We start from the raw sequence: 15,392 nt of genomic DNA on the forward strand, positions 1-15,392 counted from the left end.
GCCGAGGTCAGGAGGATGGACGCCGAGGCCAAGACCCGTGCAGAGGACACAAGGATCATGCTAGCCGGCTTGAGCACCGTTGACGACGACACCAGGGCATGGTTCATGAAGAGGCGCGCCGAAATCCGCGCGCGAGAAGCTGATCACCGGCGCCATGCGCCCAACACCATGGCCTCCTTTTGGAGTTTTTATGCTGTTCAGGCCTTGTTGTGCCCCTTTTGGATTCCACTTTGCGTCGTACCATGTGTAAAGTGTGATGAACTTATTTCAGACCTCAATTTGAGTAATTTGAGGCTATAATTTCGTGCAAATTTGAGGCTACAACCTCTTTTCTGAATTTCCTGAAACTAAACTGGCCCGCGCCGAAAATGCGTCGGCCCGCTGGAGCCACCCCGATGTAAACTGACGCACGATCATTTACGCGTCCGCCAGGCGACGCAAACGGACACCCGTGGATAATTTGGACGTCCGAAATGCGTCGCCCCGATTGGAGATGCCCTAAGGAGTATAGAAATAGCATAAAGATGATTTAAAGTTGACTAACTGCTTAGCACTCACTTATTTGAGTTGTGAACTTTTATTCTCGCTCTAGACATAAACTTGGTATCATATTTGAAAACTGGGCTTCTCATCTGGAAAAATTGCACACAACCTCGAAATTTAAGAACTAGGCCCCGGCCCCCGGCACAAGATTGTCTGGAACCAATTCCACACCAGAGAGGTTGAAGCTCTCAGGACGCGGCAGGACACATCGACGACGTGCCAGCGAGGTTCTCCAGCGCAAAGAGGGTATTGCAGAAGTCTATGAGAACGAAGCTGGCCGTGGCGAAGTCCGACAGAATGATGCCGGAGAGGAAGCCACAGAGCCAGAGGCAAGTGTCTATCAGGATTTTTAATAGCAAACACTCAATATGGGATGATGAGATATTGAGATCTTGTTAAAAGCAACATGCTTAAGCCTAAAGCTACAAAAAAAAACCCTACTAGTACTTGATTTGTACCTGCAATTCATGTCCATTTTGCAGCAGAAAGTATGTAACATGGAACCCATAAATTCAAGGACAAAACGGGTGGCTAGCAATCCCTTAACCATAATTGATCTACAATGGTGTTTTAGGTCTCACCAAAAACCCAGGTTATTCAACAAAAAATCGTGTGCCCTCACTCACTCATTCCGACTAGCAACATTACTATTGACCAGCTTGCACGCCGCCACTGTGCTTGGCCATGCGAACGCACGCCTCAAACCTCCTGACGGCCTCGGCGCACTTGAGCGGGTCTTGGGAAGCATTGCTCACGTAGCACTCGCGACAGTCTGCCTTCTCGTCGGCACACACTACGGGAGAGATGTTGTATGCCGACGGCCGCCAGCCGTCGGCACAGCCTAGAAGGCCGTCGGCACAGGCTGTGCCGACGGTGACCGTCGGCATAGCATCGTCGGCATAGTTCTGGTCGGGGACTGCCCGATCACCGTCGGCACAGACTGGCCGTCGGCATAGTATTTCAAAAATTTCAAATTTATTTTCAAAAAAATATTCAAAAAAAATTTGAAAAAAAAATTTAATTTTTTTTTCACTTTTCTTCTTCTACTTTTTTACTTGTTAATCTTTCATAATCACACTTAGTACACTTAATCTTAGGTCAAATTGCACTTATGATCAAACTTCCCAGTTGGTTACCCATCCTCACACTACACCCGCCCCAGCACGCTTAACTTCTTGATTCTCTTCGGATGAGCTTCCCTGAAAGAAATGACACCTTGATGTTAATATTACCATATCTATCATATTAACCCTTTTGAGCGTGATGTCACACCTCTATATTTTTAAATTCTACACAATTATTTAAGTAAACAACAATGAATATATATAAATAATAATAATATAGAATTTGAAATACAATTAAATGATTTTATTTTTTATTTTTATTTAATAAGGAATAATTAATATCAGTAAATGCGAATTTGGCAAATAATATGTCTAAATTGATCAGAAAAATGAGAGTAATACAAATATGACATCCATATCATCTTTTGAACCTACAAAGTTAACTTACCCAAAAATCATGAGCATTAGATCAAGTACCTCCAGTTTAAATTTGACTGACTTTATCGAAAATGAGGTGGGAAACGGCCTCGGGATGGCATAGTTTGCCGAAACAAGGTCATATTTGGCACATGTGTGGGCCCTAGGATGGTAAGTAAGACCCCGGATGCGCATTTCAAATCCGATCCATGGTCGGCCATCTTTTCATTTTTAGCGTGCCCAAACGGTTTTTATTTGTGAAGCAGTTACATGGGGCGCATTTTAGTATGAAGTGAAACCTCCGTGCGATGATAGTAGATCACCTACGCACCACCTATCACATGTCATGTGCACGCGTTAGCATTCTGGGAACCCATGCGGCTTCCGGCGGTGTCCCGCCGTATCCGCTGGAAACTGACCGGATTTGAACTAGGGGTCAATTATCCGTCGCGCCAGAAATTCCGGAAATTTTTTTTTAGTTCAACGACGCATCATTATATGTGCTATTTTTTGTCCGTTTAGTTTGTTCGCGAATGGGTGCACCCGCACGCCCGGTACGGCGATACCCATGTCTCGGGGGTCCTGTTTTGGCCAGATGGCAATTTGAACGAAGTCAAAAAAATCCAACAAAGTCGCGTGACGTCATTTTATATGTCATAGTAACTATTCCGTTTGTTAAAACTGGGATACGACAATTATTTTGAAAAACCCTTCACGAAAAGGGCTATCACGTCCGGGGTTCTATGGATTTCAAGGGAAATGAGGTGGGAAACGGCCTCGGCATGGCATAGTTTGCCGAAACGAGATCATATTTGGCACGTGTGTGGGCCCTAGGATGGGAAGTAACACCCCGGACGCGCATTTCTAATCCGATCCACGGTCGGCCATCTTTTCATTTTTAGCGTGCCCAAACGGTTTTTATTTGTGAAGCAGCTACATGGGGCGCATTTTAGTATGAAGTGAAACCTATGTGCGATGATAGTAGACCACCTACGCACCACCTATCAGATGACATGTGCACGCGTTAGCTTTTTGGGAACCCATGCGGCTTCCGGCGGTGTCCCGCCGTATCCGCTGGAAACTGACCGGATTTGAACTAGGGGTCAACTATCCGTCGCTCCAGAAATTCCGGAAAAAATGTTTTTAATTCAACGACGCATCATTATATGTGCTAATTTTTGTCCGTTTAGTTTGTTCGCGAAAGGGTGCACCCGCACACCCGGTACGGCGATACCGCATGTCCCGGGCCCCGTTTTGGCCGTGATGGCTTTTTGAACGAAGTCAAAAAAATCCCACGAAGCCGGGTGGCATCATTTTATATGTCATAGTAACTATTCCGTTTGTCAAAACTAGGATACGGAAATTATTTTTAAAAACCCTTCATGAAAATGGCTATCACGTCCGGAGTTCTATGGATTTCAGGTCAAATGAGGTGGGAAACGGCCTCGGTATGGCATAGTTTGCCGAAACAAGATCATATTTGGCACGTGTGTGGGCCCTAGGATGGGAAGCAAGACCCCGGACGCGGATTTCTAATCCGACCTATGGACGACCATCTTTTCATTTTTAGCGTGCCCAAACGGTTTTTATTTGTGAAACAGCTACATGGGGCGCATTTTAGTATGAAGTGAAACCTCCGTGCGATGATAGTAGATCACCTACGCACCACCTATCACATGTCATGTGCACGCGTTAGCATTTTGGGAACCCATGCGGCTTCCGGCGGTGTCCCGCCGTATCCGCTGGAAACTGACCGGATTTGAACTAGGGGTCAATTATCCGTCGCTCCAGAAATTCTGGAATTTTTTTTTAGTTCAACGACACATCATTATATGTGCTAATTTTTGTCCGTTTAGTTTGTTCGCGAATGGGTGCACCCGCACGCCCGGTATGGCGATACCGCATGTCTCGGGGGTCCTGTTTTGGCCAGATGGCAATTTGAACGAAGTCAAAAAAATCCCACAAAGTCGCGTGACGTCATTTTATATGTCATAGTAACTACTCCGTTTGTTAAAACTGGGATACGGCAATTATTTTGAAAAACCCTTCACGAAAAGGGCTATCACGTCCGGAGTTCTATGGATTTCAAGGGAAATGAGGTGGGAAACGGCCTCGATATGGCATAGTTTTCCGAAACAAGATCATATTTGGCACGTGTGTGGGCCCTAGGATGGGAAGCAAGACCCCGGACGCGGATTTATAATCCGACCTACGGACGGCCATCTTTTCATTTTTAGCGTGCCCAAACGGTTTTTATTTGTGAAGCAGCTACATGGGGCGTATTTTAGTATGACATGAAACCTCCGTGCAATGATAGTAGACCACCTACACACCACCTATCACAAGACATGTGGACTCGTTAGCATTTTGGGAACCCATGCGGCCTCCGGCGGTGTCCCGTCGAATCCGCTGGAAACTGACCAGATTTGAACTAGGGGTGAACTATCCGTCGCTCCGGAAAAATTGTTTTAAGTTCTACGACGCATCATTATACGTGCTAATTTTTGTCCGTTTAGTTTGCTCGTGAATGGGTGCACCCGCACGCCCGGTACGGCGATACCGCATGTCCCGTGGACCCTGTTTTTGCCAGATGGCAATTTGAACGAAATCAAAAAATCCCACGGAGCCGCGTGACGTCATTTTATATGTCATAGTAACTATTTCGTTTGTTAAAACTGGGATACGACAATTATTTTGAAAAACCCTTCACGAAAAGGGCTATCATGTCCGGAGTTCTATGGATTTTAGGGGAAATGAGGTGGGAAACGGCCTCGGCATGGCATAGTTTGCCAAAATGAGATCATATTTGGCACGTGTGTGGACCCTAGGATGAGAAGCAAGTCCCCGGACACAGATTTCTAATCCGACCCACGAGCGATAATTTTTTCATTTTTGGCGTGTGTGAAAGCCATGAAACCTCGAACATTATAGCTCATTTCTAAAAATATTTGTTTAGGTATTTGAAATATTCCATTTTTATATTTTTCTATGATAGATCTTGTTTTTCCGCAAAATTTGATATATTATACTTATTTTTCTCAATTAGAATGATTTAGTTATGATTTTTTGAAGACTGTCGTGCAGAAATAGGAAAAAGCTATGCCGACGGTATAACCGTCGCAGCACAGGTCCGTAGTAAAAAAAAAGAAAAAAAATATTCTGCCGACGGCCGGATCGGTCCTGTGCCGACGGCCGAACCGTGCCGACGGTGACCGTCGGCACAACCGGCTTGTCCGACGGCCATTTTAACGCCGACAGCCATCTTTGTCGCCGCGGTCCGGATGCTTCTGTGCCGACGGCCCCGATATTTGGCCGTCGGCACACACGGCGGCCGTCGGCACATCTGTGCTCTCCCGTAGTGACACGGCGCTGGGTTCTGGTAGGGCAGCTTGAACTCCCTGTCGTGCAGCTCCTTTGCTCTCCTGGTGAGCTCCTGCTGCATCCCGCCCCCTGCTTGTCCAGCTTCTCGCACCTTTTCGCTCTCCTGGGATTTGGACTTATGGGACGTAGAGGCAAAGAAACTATCGGTTTAAATTAATTGGTGCAACTTAGGAGTATTTTGACAAGTATTTGGCATCATCAATTAATTTGATCCGAGAGATTTTTTCTTGGCAACTACAATAGAGTAATATTTAATTTGTAAATAGTTTTCTTTATTAACAAAAAATTCAAAAAAAAACGCTAGTTTCTGGTCCACCCCCTCCCTAGAACTCAAACATATCAAGGACTGAGGTCGCCCTATACCAATTTATTATTAAGCTTGCAAAGGGAAACAGAGGCTACCAACAACACAAATGTCTCGCCTTATGTTCCGGTGAACCCACCACAAAGATGAATTCACTTGTCCACTAAGCGTTGCCGGTCGAGGTGTGGCTACCAAACCTTCACAAAATTGTGGCACAACTCCACAACTTAATTAGAGGATCCCAACACCTATAGATTTGTACAACACCAAGCAAGCCCTCAAGATGCTCTCTTCACAAGGGTCTCGACTCTCCACTATGAAAACCTAGGGTTAGAAGTTCCACAATAGAATCAAGAGAAAATTCAAATCCATTTGGTGAAAAGGTAGATTGGGCCCCTGATTACGTCTCAACCACCAACTTGAAGCTCTGGAGTAAATGGAGGAGACAAAAAACCCACAACCTGAAGACCTACCCCCTGGGGGAAGAAAGGGTTGCACAATCACATGGCTGCATGTGGAGGTGTCTTGGATCTGAAGAAGGGGTATAAGTCACCGTCACTATTGGAGCGAAGAAGAAGGGTCTTGGTGGCTAGGTCATTCACGGAAAGCTGAAAGGATCATATTAAATTGAGACATAGTTATCATGAGTAAATTGATCAACCGAGATTAAGTTTTTTACTATATGAGAAGAGGCTAGAACATTTTGTAAATAGAGAAGCAAAGAGGATATTTGGAAAAAACCTACAACAATAATAGGTTTTACTTGGTCATCAAGAACCTTAGGTGCGTGGGATTTGGACAAATCGCACATCGAGTGTACCACCGGGGAACTTTAAGTTTTGGTGAATTTCTATCTCTTTGCTAATCTTCCACGTGCAGCTTTTTGAGTTGCCATATGGCCAATTGGTTCCATGGTCTCATTCGAGTTTATAGGCATAATAGGTAAAAAAAAAGTAAAACCCCTTAGCCCAAATTAATTCACACTACTTAGGAGTATACTTATATGGGATTTGCTAGTTCTCAGCTGAGAACTAGCTTCGTGCTCAGTCAAGTCTTATGTCATTTGAATTGCATTGTGATTCGGTTTAGTCATGAGATGCAACATGACTTGCAACTGAGGTTTGATGACATCATCTTACTGAGAATGAAGTTAGCTCTCAGTCGAATACTTATATTGGACAAGTATATGGCTTCCTCTACTAATTTGAGCCGGAGAGTCTTTTTTTCTTGGCAACTATAGTAGAGTAGTGTTCATTATGTGAACAGTTTTCTTTATGGTTTTGTTTTAAAAAGCTAAAACATATAGGTTTAGGTATACCACCCTCCCAAAACATATCAGAAATGTTCCGTACCACTTTGTAATTAAGCTTACGAAGGGGTATAGAGCAATCTCAACCATTGACGTGTTTGAGTTTGAAGAGGGAAGGGGAGGTGTACGGAAGCAGGCCTCCAACATATATTTTGTTGTACACGTGACCATGAACCCAAAAAAAATCACAGAAGGAAGAAGACGAAGTCATGTAAATAATAAATATATAGTCCAAACTAAGTAAGCTGCAATCCTAGAAAAAATAATTAGAGATGTTGAGCTTGCATCGGTAGCTCTATAAATATCATGGAATCTATCTAGTCTTGATCTACAAACTCTTTCAAGGGCTTTTCCAATTGCTTCATCACTGCCTCCCACCCTGCATGCGTCGGGTGCATGTCATCCCAGTAGAAAAATTTATTGGACTTGTCGCATACACTGTACAAAAGCTCCGAGGAATCGCCTTGTTGCCCGCAGTAACCATTTGAATCAAAACTTTTGCAGCACGGTGAAAGTTTGCGCTTGAATTGTTTAGATAGCTCTTGGCCTTTACCTGAATGCATATAGATAAAAGAAATTTAAACAAAGCTCAAGCACACAATCAAATCCATCTATATATCCGAAATCTTGTAAATAATACTTTGGGCATACTTGTGGATGCATGCATGTATGTACATACCTGGGGCGGTATCCACAATATTACTGAAGGCGGTGTAGAGGTCGGCAACGTGGACATTTTTCTTGCCCTCCATCGTTTGTTTGAGGTTACTGTTATGGACGGATGCACCCAAATTTCCAAAGACGTCGCACGTGGTGTAGTTGTTGGTCCGTGTTTGCAATGGCGTGCATCCGACGGGGTGCAGGTTGTTGACGACAACCTTTGTCACCCCTAGCTTCTGCAATTGCTCCACGTTGGCTGCAATCTCCTTCGTCACCTTCCCAATATAAGCATTGATCTGCATATATATACATGAAAAGTTAGCTCAGTAATTAAGATGCACAGACAAAATTGTTATTTAAAATCTATGCATGTATGCTTGTGATCTGTTGCTAGCTACTCACATCGTTGGGGTTGCTTAGGCCAATGGTGCTGGAGCTCCCGTGGTAGTCGTTGCCGGATATAGCGACGAGGGCAACGGAGCGACTAAGTTGCTGCTGTGTAATGGTCCCATCCTTGACCATCTTCCTGAAAGTGTCGACCTGCTTGGCAAGGGTGGGGACATTGTGCGTCGACGAGCTATCCAAGACGCCAGCGCCAGCATAAGCGAAGGTCATGCCGGACGGGTCGCAGGTTTTCTCCGCCGTCAGAGCATGCGCCGGAGGTGCTTCCTCGAGCCCCAAGATCGTTGCTGCAGGTACGACGTAGAAATAAAGCAACACGCGGTGTTATTTATGATGCACGTAACATCACATGAGTGAGTCTAAGTGAGATTACAGTACTTACCGATGAAATCTGATTGGATTTGGTAGTTGGAGAAGCGTCCCGACGGAGTATTTGGTCGTGGGTTTCCGTCGGCGTCAACGTAGGAGGAGCCGTAGGGGTAGGCCCATTGCCGCGACATCTGGGTGACGGGGTCTGTTAGAGGGAGGTTCCCGTTGTCGGCGAAGTCATCCCCAAAGACGAAGAAGCTGTAGCTCGACAGCTTCTTCTGACGATGGCCGCCGGCAGGGGCAGGCCGGGCCTCCGCGCCATTGGGGTTTAGAACAAGGACGAGGAGAAGGAGGAGGCCGAGGACGGCCGGACGAAGCTTCATGCCTCCGGTGCTTCGAAGGCGGATCGCCGAACTGCTTTCTGTGGTAGCTAGGTAGCCGCGCGCTGGCCCGAGGCGAGGGTCCTCGAATTTGCTGGTCGGGAACGGAAAAGGTCGAAATCAGGAACTCGAGCTAGCTTGTCCTCTTCGATGCGCTCCTCTCTTCTATTTATGGAACCAGCAACGCAAAGCTCAAACACCAGGAAGGAAGTCGTAAACGGACTCGCGTTATCGGTCGGAATCGGAAACCATAGCTAGACGTGCGTACAGTATCGGGCACGGAGTCACAGATACGCGCCAGGGATGTACAGCACAGTCGGAGACGGATTCCACTAGCCAAGCAAACAACCCTCGTTGCATACGGTGGACCCTTGGGGCTTTCTCCTTTGAACTCGTTCAAACCGATGAGGCGATGAGAAGACAAAAAACGTTTATTTGTTAATCAAGAAGAGAAATGTTTCCAGTTAATTAGCAAAAACCAGAAGAAAATCGATACAACTAGTGCCACGCCCGCTCGAACACCGCTACACAGCATAATGGTGGATCTGCAAACCCACTTATGGAAGTCTGTCCAAACGTAGATTTTTTTCGGACAAATTACATTCAATTAAGCCCAAATTATATTTGATTCAATATCAATACTTGTCCAGATTAAGTACAGAAGTAGGGAAATCTCAAGTTCGTGAACATTTTGATCCTGTTTGACACGAACTGAAGTATCAGAGTGAATAGCATAAAACCACCATTTTGATGGTGAAATTTACCATATACCACCAGTTTACGTTTGTGGAACAAAAAACCACCACATTTTGCCCAGTTTTTTGCGGAATCGCTAAGCGCAAATTAAACGCGAATTGACAAGGAATCTGACAGGTAGGGCCTGGCTGAGGTGGCAGAATTTGGTGAGATGGACCGGGTCTCACATGTCAGGATAATAAAAAATATTAGAAAGTGGTGGACACCACCGGACGCACAGGTCTTTATTCCCCGCCGACCACCACCACGTCTCCGGTACCGGCGAGTCGGCCGCCGCCGGCGCACTGCCTGGCCGCCGCGCCCGGGGACTGCCACCGCCTGGCCGCGCTCGGGGACCTCCACCGCCTGGCCGCCGCGCCCGGGGACCGCCACCGCCTGGCCGTCGCTGCTGCGCCCGCTCCATGGCCGTGCCCGCCGCAGCGCCTGGCCGCCCCGGCTCCCAGCCCCTTCCCGCCGCCGGCCGTGGCCCTCCTCCGCCGCCATGCCCGAGCCCGAGGGCGCTAGATCCCGAGGCGCGACGGAGGATCTCGGCCGCGACAGGGGATCTCATCCGTACTCGTCGGCAGCGGCGCGCGACGGAGCAGCGGCTTCGTCGGCGACCCGTGCCTCTCGTGGGTGGTGACGGCGTCAAGGTGGTACGCAGCGGGGTACGTACACGGCGGCGGCAACGCATGGCCGTGGAGTGAGGGGACGGCGGCGCGGGCGCTACAGGGGCGGCGGCGCTGGTCGGGCATGGCGGCGCGGGTGCTGCAGGGCGACGGCGGCGCGTGTGCTGCAGGGGGACGGCGGCGCTGGCCCGGCATGGCGGCGCTACAGGGGTGGCGGCGCTGGTCGGGCATGGCGGCGCGGGTGCTGCGGGGCGACGGTGGCGCGTGTGCGGAAGGGGTACGACGGCGCGGGCGCTACAGGGGACTGCGCGGCGGCGGCGCTGCTCCGGCGCGGCGGCGGCACTCCTCCGACGGGGCAGCGGCAGCGGGTGTTCCCAATTTTATGCCATTGTGGTATTTTTTATTTTTAATGTGGACTGACACGTGGGCCCTCTGTCCAAATCAGCAAGCCACTGCATGTTGTTGCCACCTCAGCCCTGACTAGTGGGCCCAACCTAGCAAATTTCCCTGTCAATTCGCGTTCAATTCACGATTAGTGACTTTTGCTAAAAACCAAGCAAAATGTGGTGGTTTTTTTTTCCCGCGAACCTAAAATGGTGGTGTTCGGTAAATTTCACCATCAAAGTGGTGGTTTTATGCTATTAACTCGAAGTATCAGCATGGCTGCTCGCAGTGTGATGTCACAAGTTTTTTTTTTCTTCTTCTAGGAATATGGCGAGTAGGCTGTTCCAATAAACTATATTACATCAGTAAGAGTATAGAAATAGCATAAAGATGATTTAAAGTTTTTTTTAACTGGAAAACACTGCTTATATTACTTTCGAAAACACAGAAACATCGTTTGCGATTACATCAATGATAAATTCAGGTGGATCTTCCTTCCACAATTGGGGATCATCCACCGCCTCCCTAGCTAGAACGTGAGCTGCAAAATTAGACTCCCTAGGGCAGTGTTCAAAGATTACATAATTGAACTCTCTACAAAGAAAAAAGCAATCTTCATAAATAGCAGCTGCCAATTTTTGTCAAAAAGGACCACCTGCCCAGTGAAATGGCAAAAAGACCACCTCTTAGTGAAAATGGCAAAACTGCCGTGGTGGCACGCTCGCCAGCCGACACGTGGAGGGTGCCGCCGCCGGCTGTGGCGGCACGCCCTGCCGCCGTGAGCTATGGCGGCACGTTCGCGCGCCGCGGTCGCCGTTCACCGTCTGTTAGCGCCATCGACCCCTGGTGGGCCATGCCGCCACAGAGGCAGGCGCCACGCCGACGTGGAGCCTGCCTCCACCGGCAGTGGTGGAAGGCCACCCTGTGGCCGACCAGCACGGAAGGCCTCGCACTAATGGCCACGCTTAGCAACACTCATTCCCACGCTTCGCTTTTCCGATGATTGCTCCACTTTTTTGCTGTGTTTGACACGAGAAAAACGTCTGTGAAAGACAGACGCGCTACGTTGAGGGGAAGGATGGTAGCGTATTTCTCTCATGCGCCGGGGTAAAGAAAATAGATGCGGGCGTGCCAGTGTACCGTAGTACACGAGAAAAAGATAGGGAAGCGTGCATTTCATTAATCTCTTTTGGAGAAACAAAGTACAAGTTCTCGAATACAGAGCGCTCCGTGGCCTGCTTGCGCGGCCAGCCTGACTATAGCGATTGCGATCTCCTGGTTCCCGGGGCCTCGGAAGGCACCCGGTTAATTACTCCCGCGGGTTATGCCGCGAGACACCTCAGATTAAGCCGTGTGGTCGTCTTCGTCGACTTCGCTTTGTGTTCTCCATGCATGATGTGGTGGTGGTGTGTGTGGGCGGGGGAAGTGCCCGTGTCCTCGTCGGTACACGCGCCGCATGTAGCGTGGCCTTTGCTCCAGCCATGTCCGCCCTCGCCGTCGTGCCTCGTCGGTCTTGACGGCGTTGGTGTAGTTGTAGTTGGAGTAGCATGGGTCCGTTCGGCTGGGACTTCTCGACGACCAACAGTCTCGTCGGGGTGCGCAAGGAATATGCCTCGCGGGAGTAAGTTGTCGATGAAGATCGGCGTCGGTGTGAGACCGACGCACGTACGCAGGCCAGCATAGCCGATGTGGCCGGCGTCTCGTCGTGGACCAACGCCAATTTGATGGCTGTCGGCATAGCCAAGAACGCCGTCTCACGGGCTCACAAGGGTGTGATGTCAAAAATGTTGTGTTCGCCTCCTCCTAAGAGCAACTCTAACAGAGCCCGTAAACCACGCCGGAACCGTATTTTTCCGGCCCATTTATGGGTTCAGGTTGAAAGTGGCGCAGAATAGAGACTGCACTCGCTGTCCGGCCCGAAAAACTTTTTCAGGGGCCCGAAAAATTTCACTCTCGACCTCTATTAATACAGATCGAAGAGCGGTTTACAGGCTCAAAACTGAACGGATTTCTCACCGTACTTTACTGCAATTATGCATCACCGATCAAACATCCTGTCAGCCCGCTCTAATTCCAACCATATCTATATTAATTTCCAACGAATTTTGCTAGGTAGGTGCTGTTCTTGAGGAGCTCGACGGAGCGGTTCGCTGGAACGGTGCGTGGCCACGAATTGCCGACGAATTTCGACGAATCAGTTCGCTGGATGCGCGTGGCTGCTAGATGCTTTGCTGCTTAGGCGCTAGATGATTTGCTGCTTAACGTGCATGTACTAGCTGCTTGCGCGTGCCTGCTTATTACCTGATTTGCTTCTTGGCCGGCGGTGGCACGGGGAGATCTAGCCAGCGTGCAGAGAGTTCTTGTGAAGAAGATGATTATTTTTCGAATATTCTATTTTTCAGTTTCAGTTTACAGGGTCTGTTCTGCGTCCGTTTTGCGATCCGTAAACACGTTTTCGGAAGACTGAGCTCGAGTTTTTCGGTTTGCACTTTTACGGGCTCTGCTAGAGATGCTCTAAGCGGTGTGGCCGGCGTTTCGTCTTGACGCCCTGATGCCAAGCGCATGACCGTGGGCATAGACGCCGACAAGGTCATGGTCACCATCTCACGGGCATGCAGGGACGTGGTGTTGATGGGGCCACCACACCTCGGCTTGCGAGGTCCGCCTCAGGCCAGCTCCGTATGGCAAGCGGACCGAATGGCGCTCGCCTTGGACGGCTCTCGGGTTGATGGTGTCTGGTCGAACCTGATTGCGCGACCCTTCATCCGTGAGGACATGTGCATGGCCAAGTTTTGGTAAGTAAAGAGGAAGATACAATATTTAGATAGACCGTGGAGCAATGATGGTATTTATCTTGATCATCAAAAACTTTAGGTGCGGGCGTGCGATTAGGACAAATTAGGTATGTAGAGTAGTCGATTGTACCACATGGAAACTTCAAGTTGGTGAATTTCTAAATCCTAATATTCCGCGGGCAGCTTTTTGAGTTGCCATACGGCCAATTGGTTTCATGGTTTCATTTCGACTTATGGGACGTGTAGGTAAAGAAACTATCGGTTTAAATTAATTAGTGCAACTTAGGAGTATATTTACATAGGACAAGTGTATGGCATCATCAATTAATTTGATCCGAGAGATTTTTTTCTTGGCAACTACAATAGAGTAATATTTAATTTTAAATAGTTTTCTTTCTGAACAAAAATTTCAAAAAAATGTTAAACATATAGGTTTCTGGTCCACCCCCCTCCCTAAAACTCTAACATATCAAGAACTCAGGTCGCTCTATACCACTTTATTATTAAGCATAAAAAGGGAAACAAAGGCTACCAACGACACAAATGCCTCACCTTATTCTCCGGTGAACCCACCATAAAGATGAATTCACTTGTCCACTAAGCGTTGCCAAACCTTCACAAGATTGTGGCACAACTCCACAACTTCATAGAGGCTCCCAACAACACCTAGAGATTTGTACAACACCAAGCAAGCCCTCAAAATGCTCTCTTCACAAGGGTCTCGACTATTCACTATGAAGACCTAGGGTTACAAGTTCCACAATAGAATCAAGAGGAATTCAAATCCCTTTGGTCAAAGGGTATATTGGGCCTCCTCCTTCGATTACCTAATGATGGGGTGAATTGGCTACGTAGGGAGAACCACCAATTTGAAGCTCTAGAGTAATGGAGGAGATAGAAAACCCACGACCTGAAGACCTACCCCTTGGGGGAAGAAAAGGGTGGCTATTTATAGCCATCCTCGGATTTCTGGCCGTTGCATAGTCACATGGCTGCATGTGGAGGTGTCTTGGATCCGAAGAAGGGGTATAGGTCACCATCACTATTGGAGCGAAGAAGAAGGGTCTTGGTGGCTAGGTCCTTCACGGAAAATTAAAAGGATCATATTTAATTGAGACATAGATATCATGAGTAAATTGATGAACCGAGATTAAGTTTTTGACTATATGAGAAGAGGGCTAGAACATTTTGTAAGTAGAGAAGAAGAGAGGATATTTGCACAAAACCTACAGCAATGATGGGTTTAGCTTGTCATCAGCAATGTTAGGTGCATGCGTGGGATTAGGACAAATCACACGCGAGTGTGTCACCGGGGAACTTTAAGTATTGGTGAATTTCTATATCTCTGCTAATGTTCCAGGTGCAGCTTTTTGAGTTTCCATATGGCCAATTGGTTGCATGGTCTCATTTGGGCTCATAGGCCTAATAGGTAAAAAACAGTAAAACCCCTTACGCCCAAATTAATTCACACTACTTAGGAGTATATTTATATTGGACAAGTATATGGTTTCCTCTACTAATTTGAGCCATAGAGATTTTTTTTTCTTGGCAACTATAGTAGAGTAGTATTCATTATGTGAACATTTTTATTTATGGTCATTTAAAAAAAAACTAAAAGTGGTTTCGGGTATATCACCCTCCCAAGACATACCAGGAGCTCAGAATGTCCCACGCCACTTTGTAATTAAGCTTGCGAAGGGGTAAAGAGCGATCTCAACCATTGATATGTTTGAGTTTGAAGGGGAAGGAGGAGGTGTACTGAAGTGGGCCTCCAACATATATTTGGTTTACACGTGACCATGAACCCAAAAAAAAATCACAAAAGTAGACAAAGTCACGTAAATAAAGAACATATTGACTTCAGATACAAGAAAACCCATAGCCTAGCTTTAAATATATACTCCAAAATAAGTAAGCTGCAATCCTAGAAAAATAATTAGAAGATGTTGAGCTTGCATCGGTAGCTCTACGAATATCATGGAACCTATCTAGTCTAGTCTTGAACAACAAACTCTCTCAAGGGCTTTTCCAATTGCTTTATCACTGCCTCCCACCCTGCATGTGTCGGGTGCATGTCATC

At 47.4% G+C, this 15,392-nt stretch overlaps 1 protein-coding gene across 1 annotated transcript; it reads right to left on the reverse strand.

The window, feature by feature from the left end:
• Positions 1 to 7,335: 7,335 nt before the first annotated feature.
• Positions 7,336 to 8,772, reverse strand: LOC124681540 (GDSL esterase/lipase At5g03600-like). The gene is made up of 4 exons (XM_047216441.1): positions 8,463 to 8,772; positions 8,081 to 8,367; positions 7,698 to 7,974; positions 7,336 to 7,571 (listed from the first exon to the last, which is right to left on the reverse strand). Exons 1-4 carry the CDS (start codon positions 8,770 to 8,772, stop codon positions 7,336 to 7,338), a joined length of 1,110 nt encoding a protein of 369 aa, XP_047072397.1.
• Positions 8,773 to 15,392: the final 6,620 nt, after the last annotated feature.

The sequence above is a fragment of the Lolium rigidum genome, unplaced genomic scaffold (assembly GCF_022539505.1).
Source record: "Lolium rigidum isolate FL_2022 unplaced genomic scaffold, APGP_CSIRO_Lrig_0.1 contig_46222_1, whole genome shotgun sequence".
Classification (NCBI taxonomy): Eukaryota; Viridiplantae; Streptophyta; class Magnoliopsida; order Poales; family Poaceae; genus Lolium; species Lolium rigidum.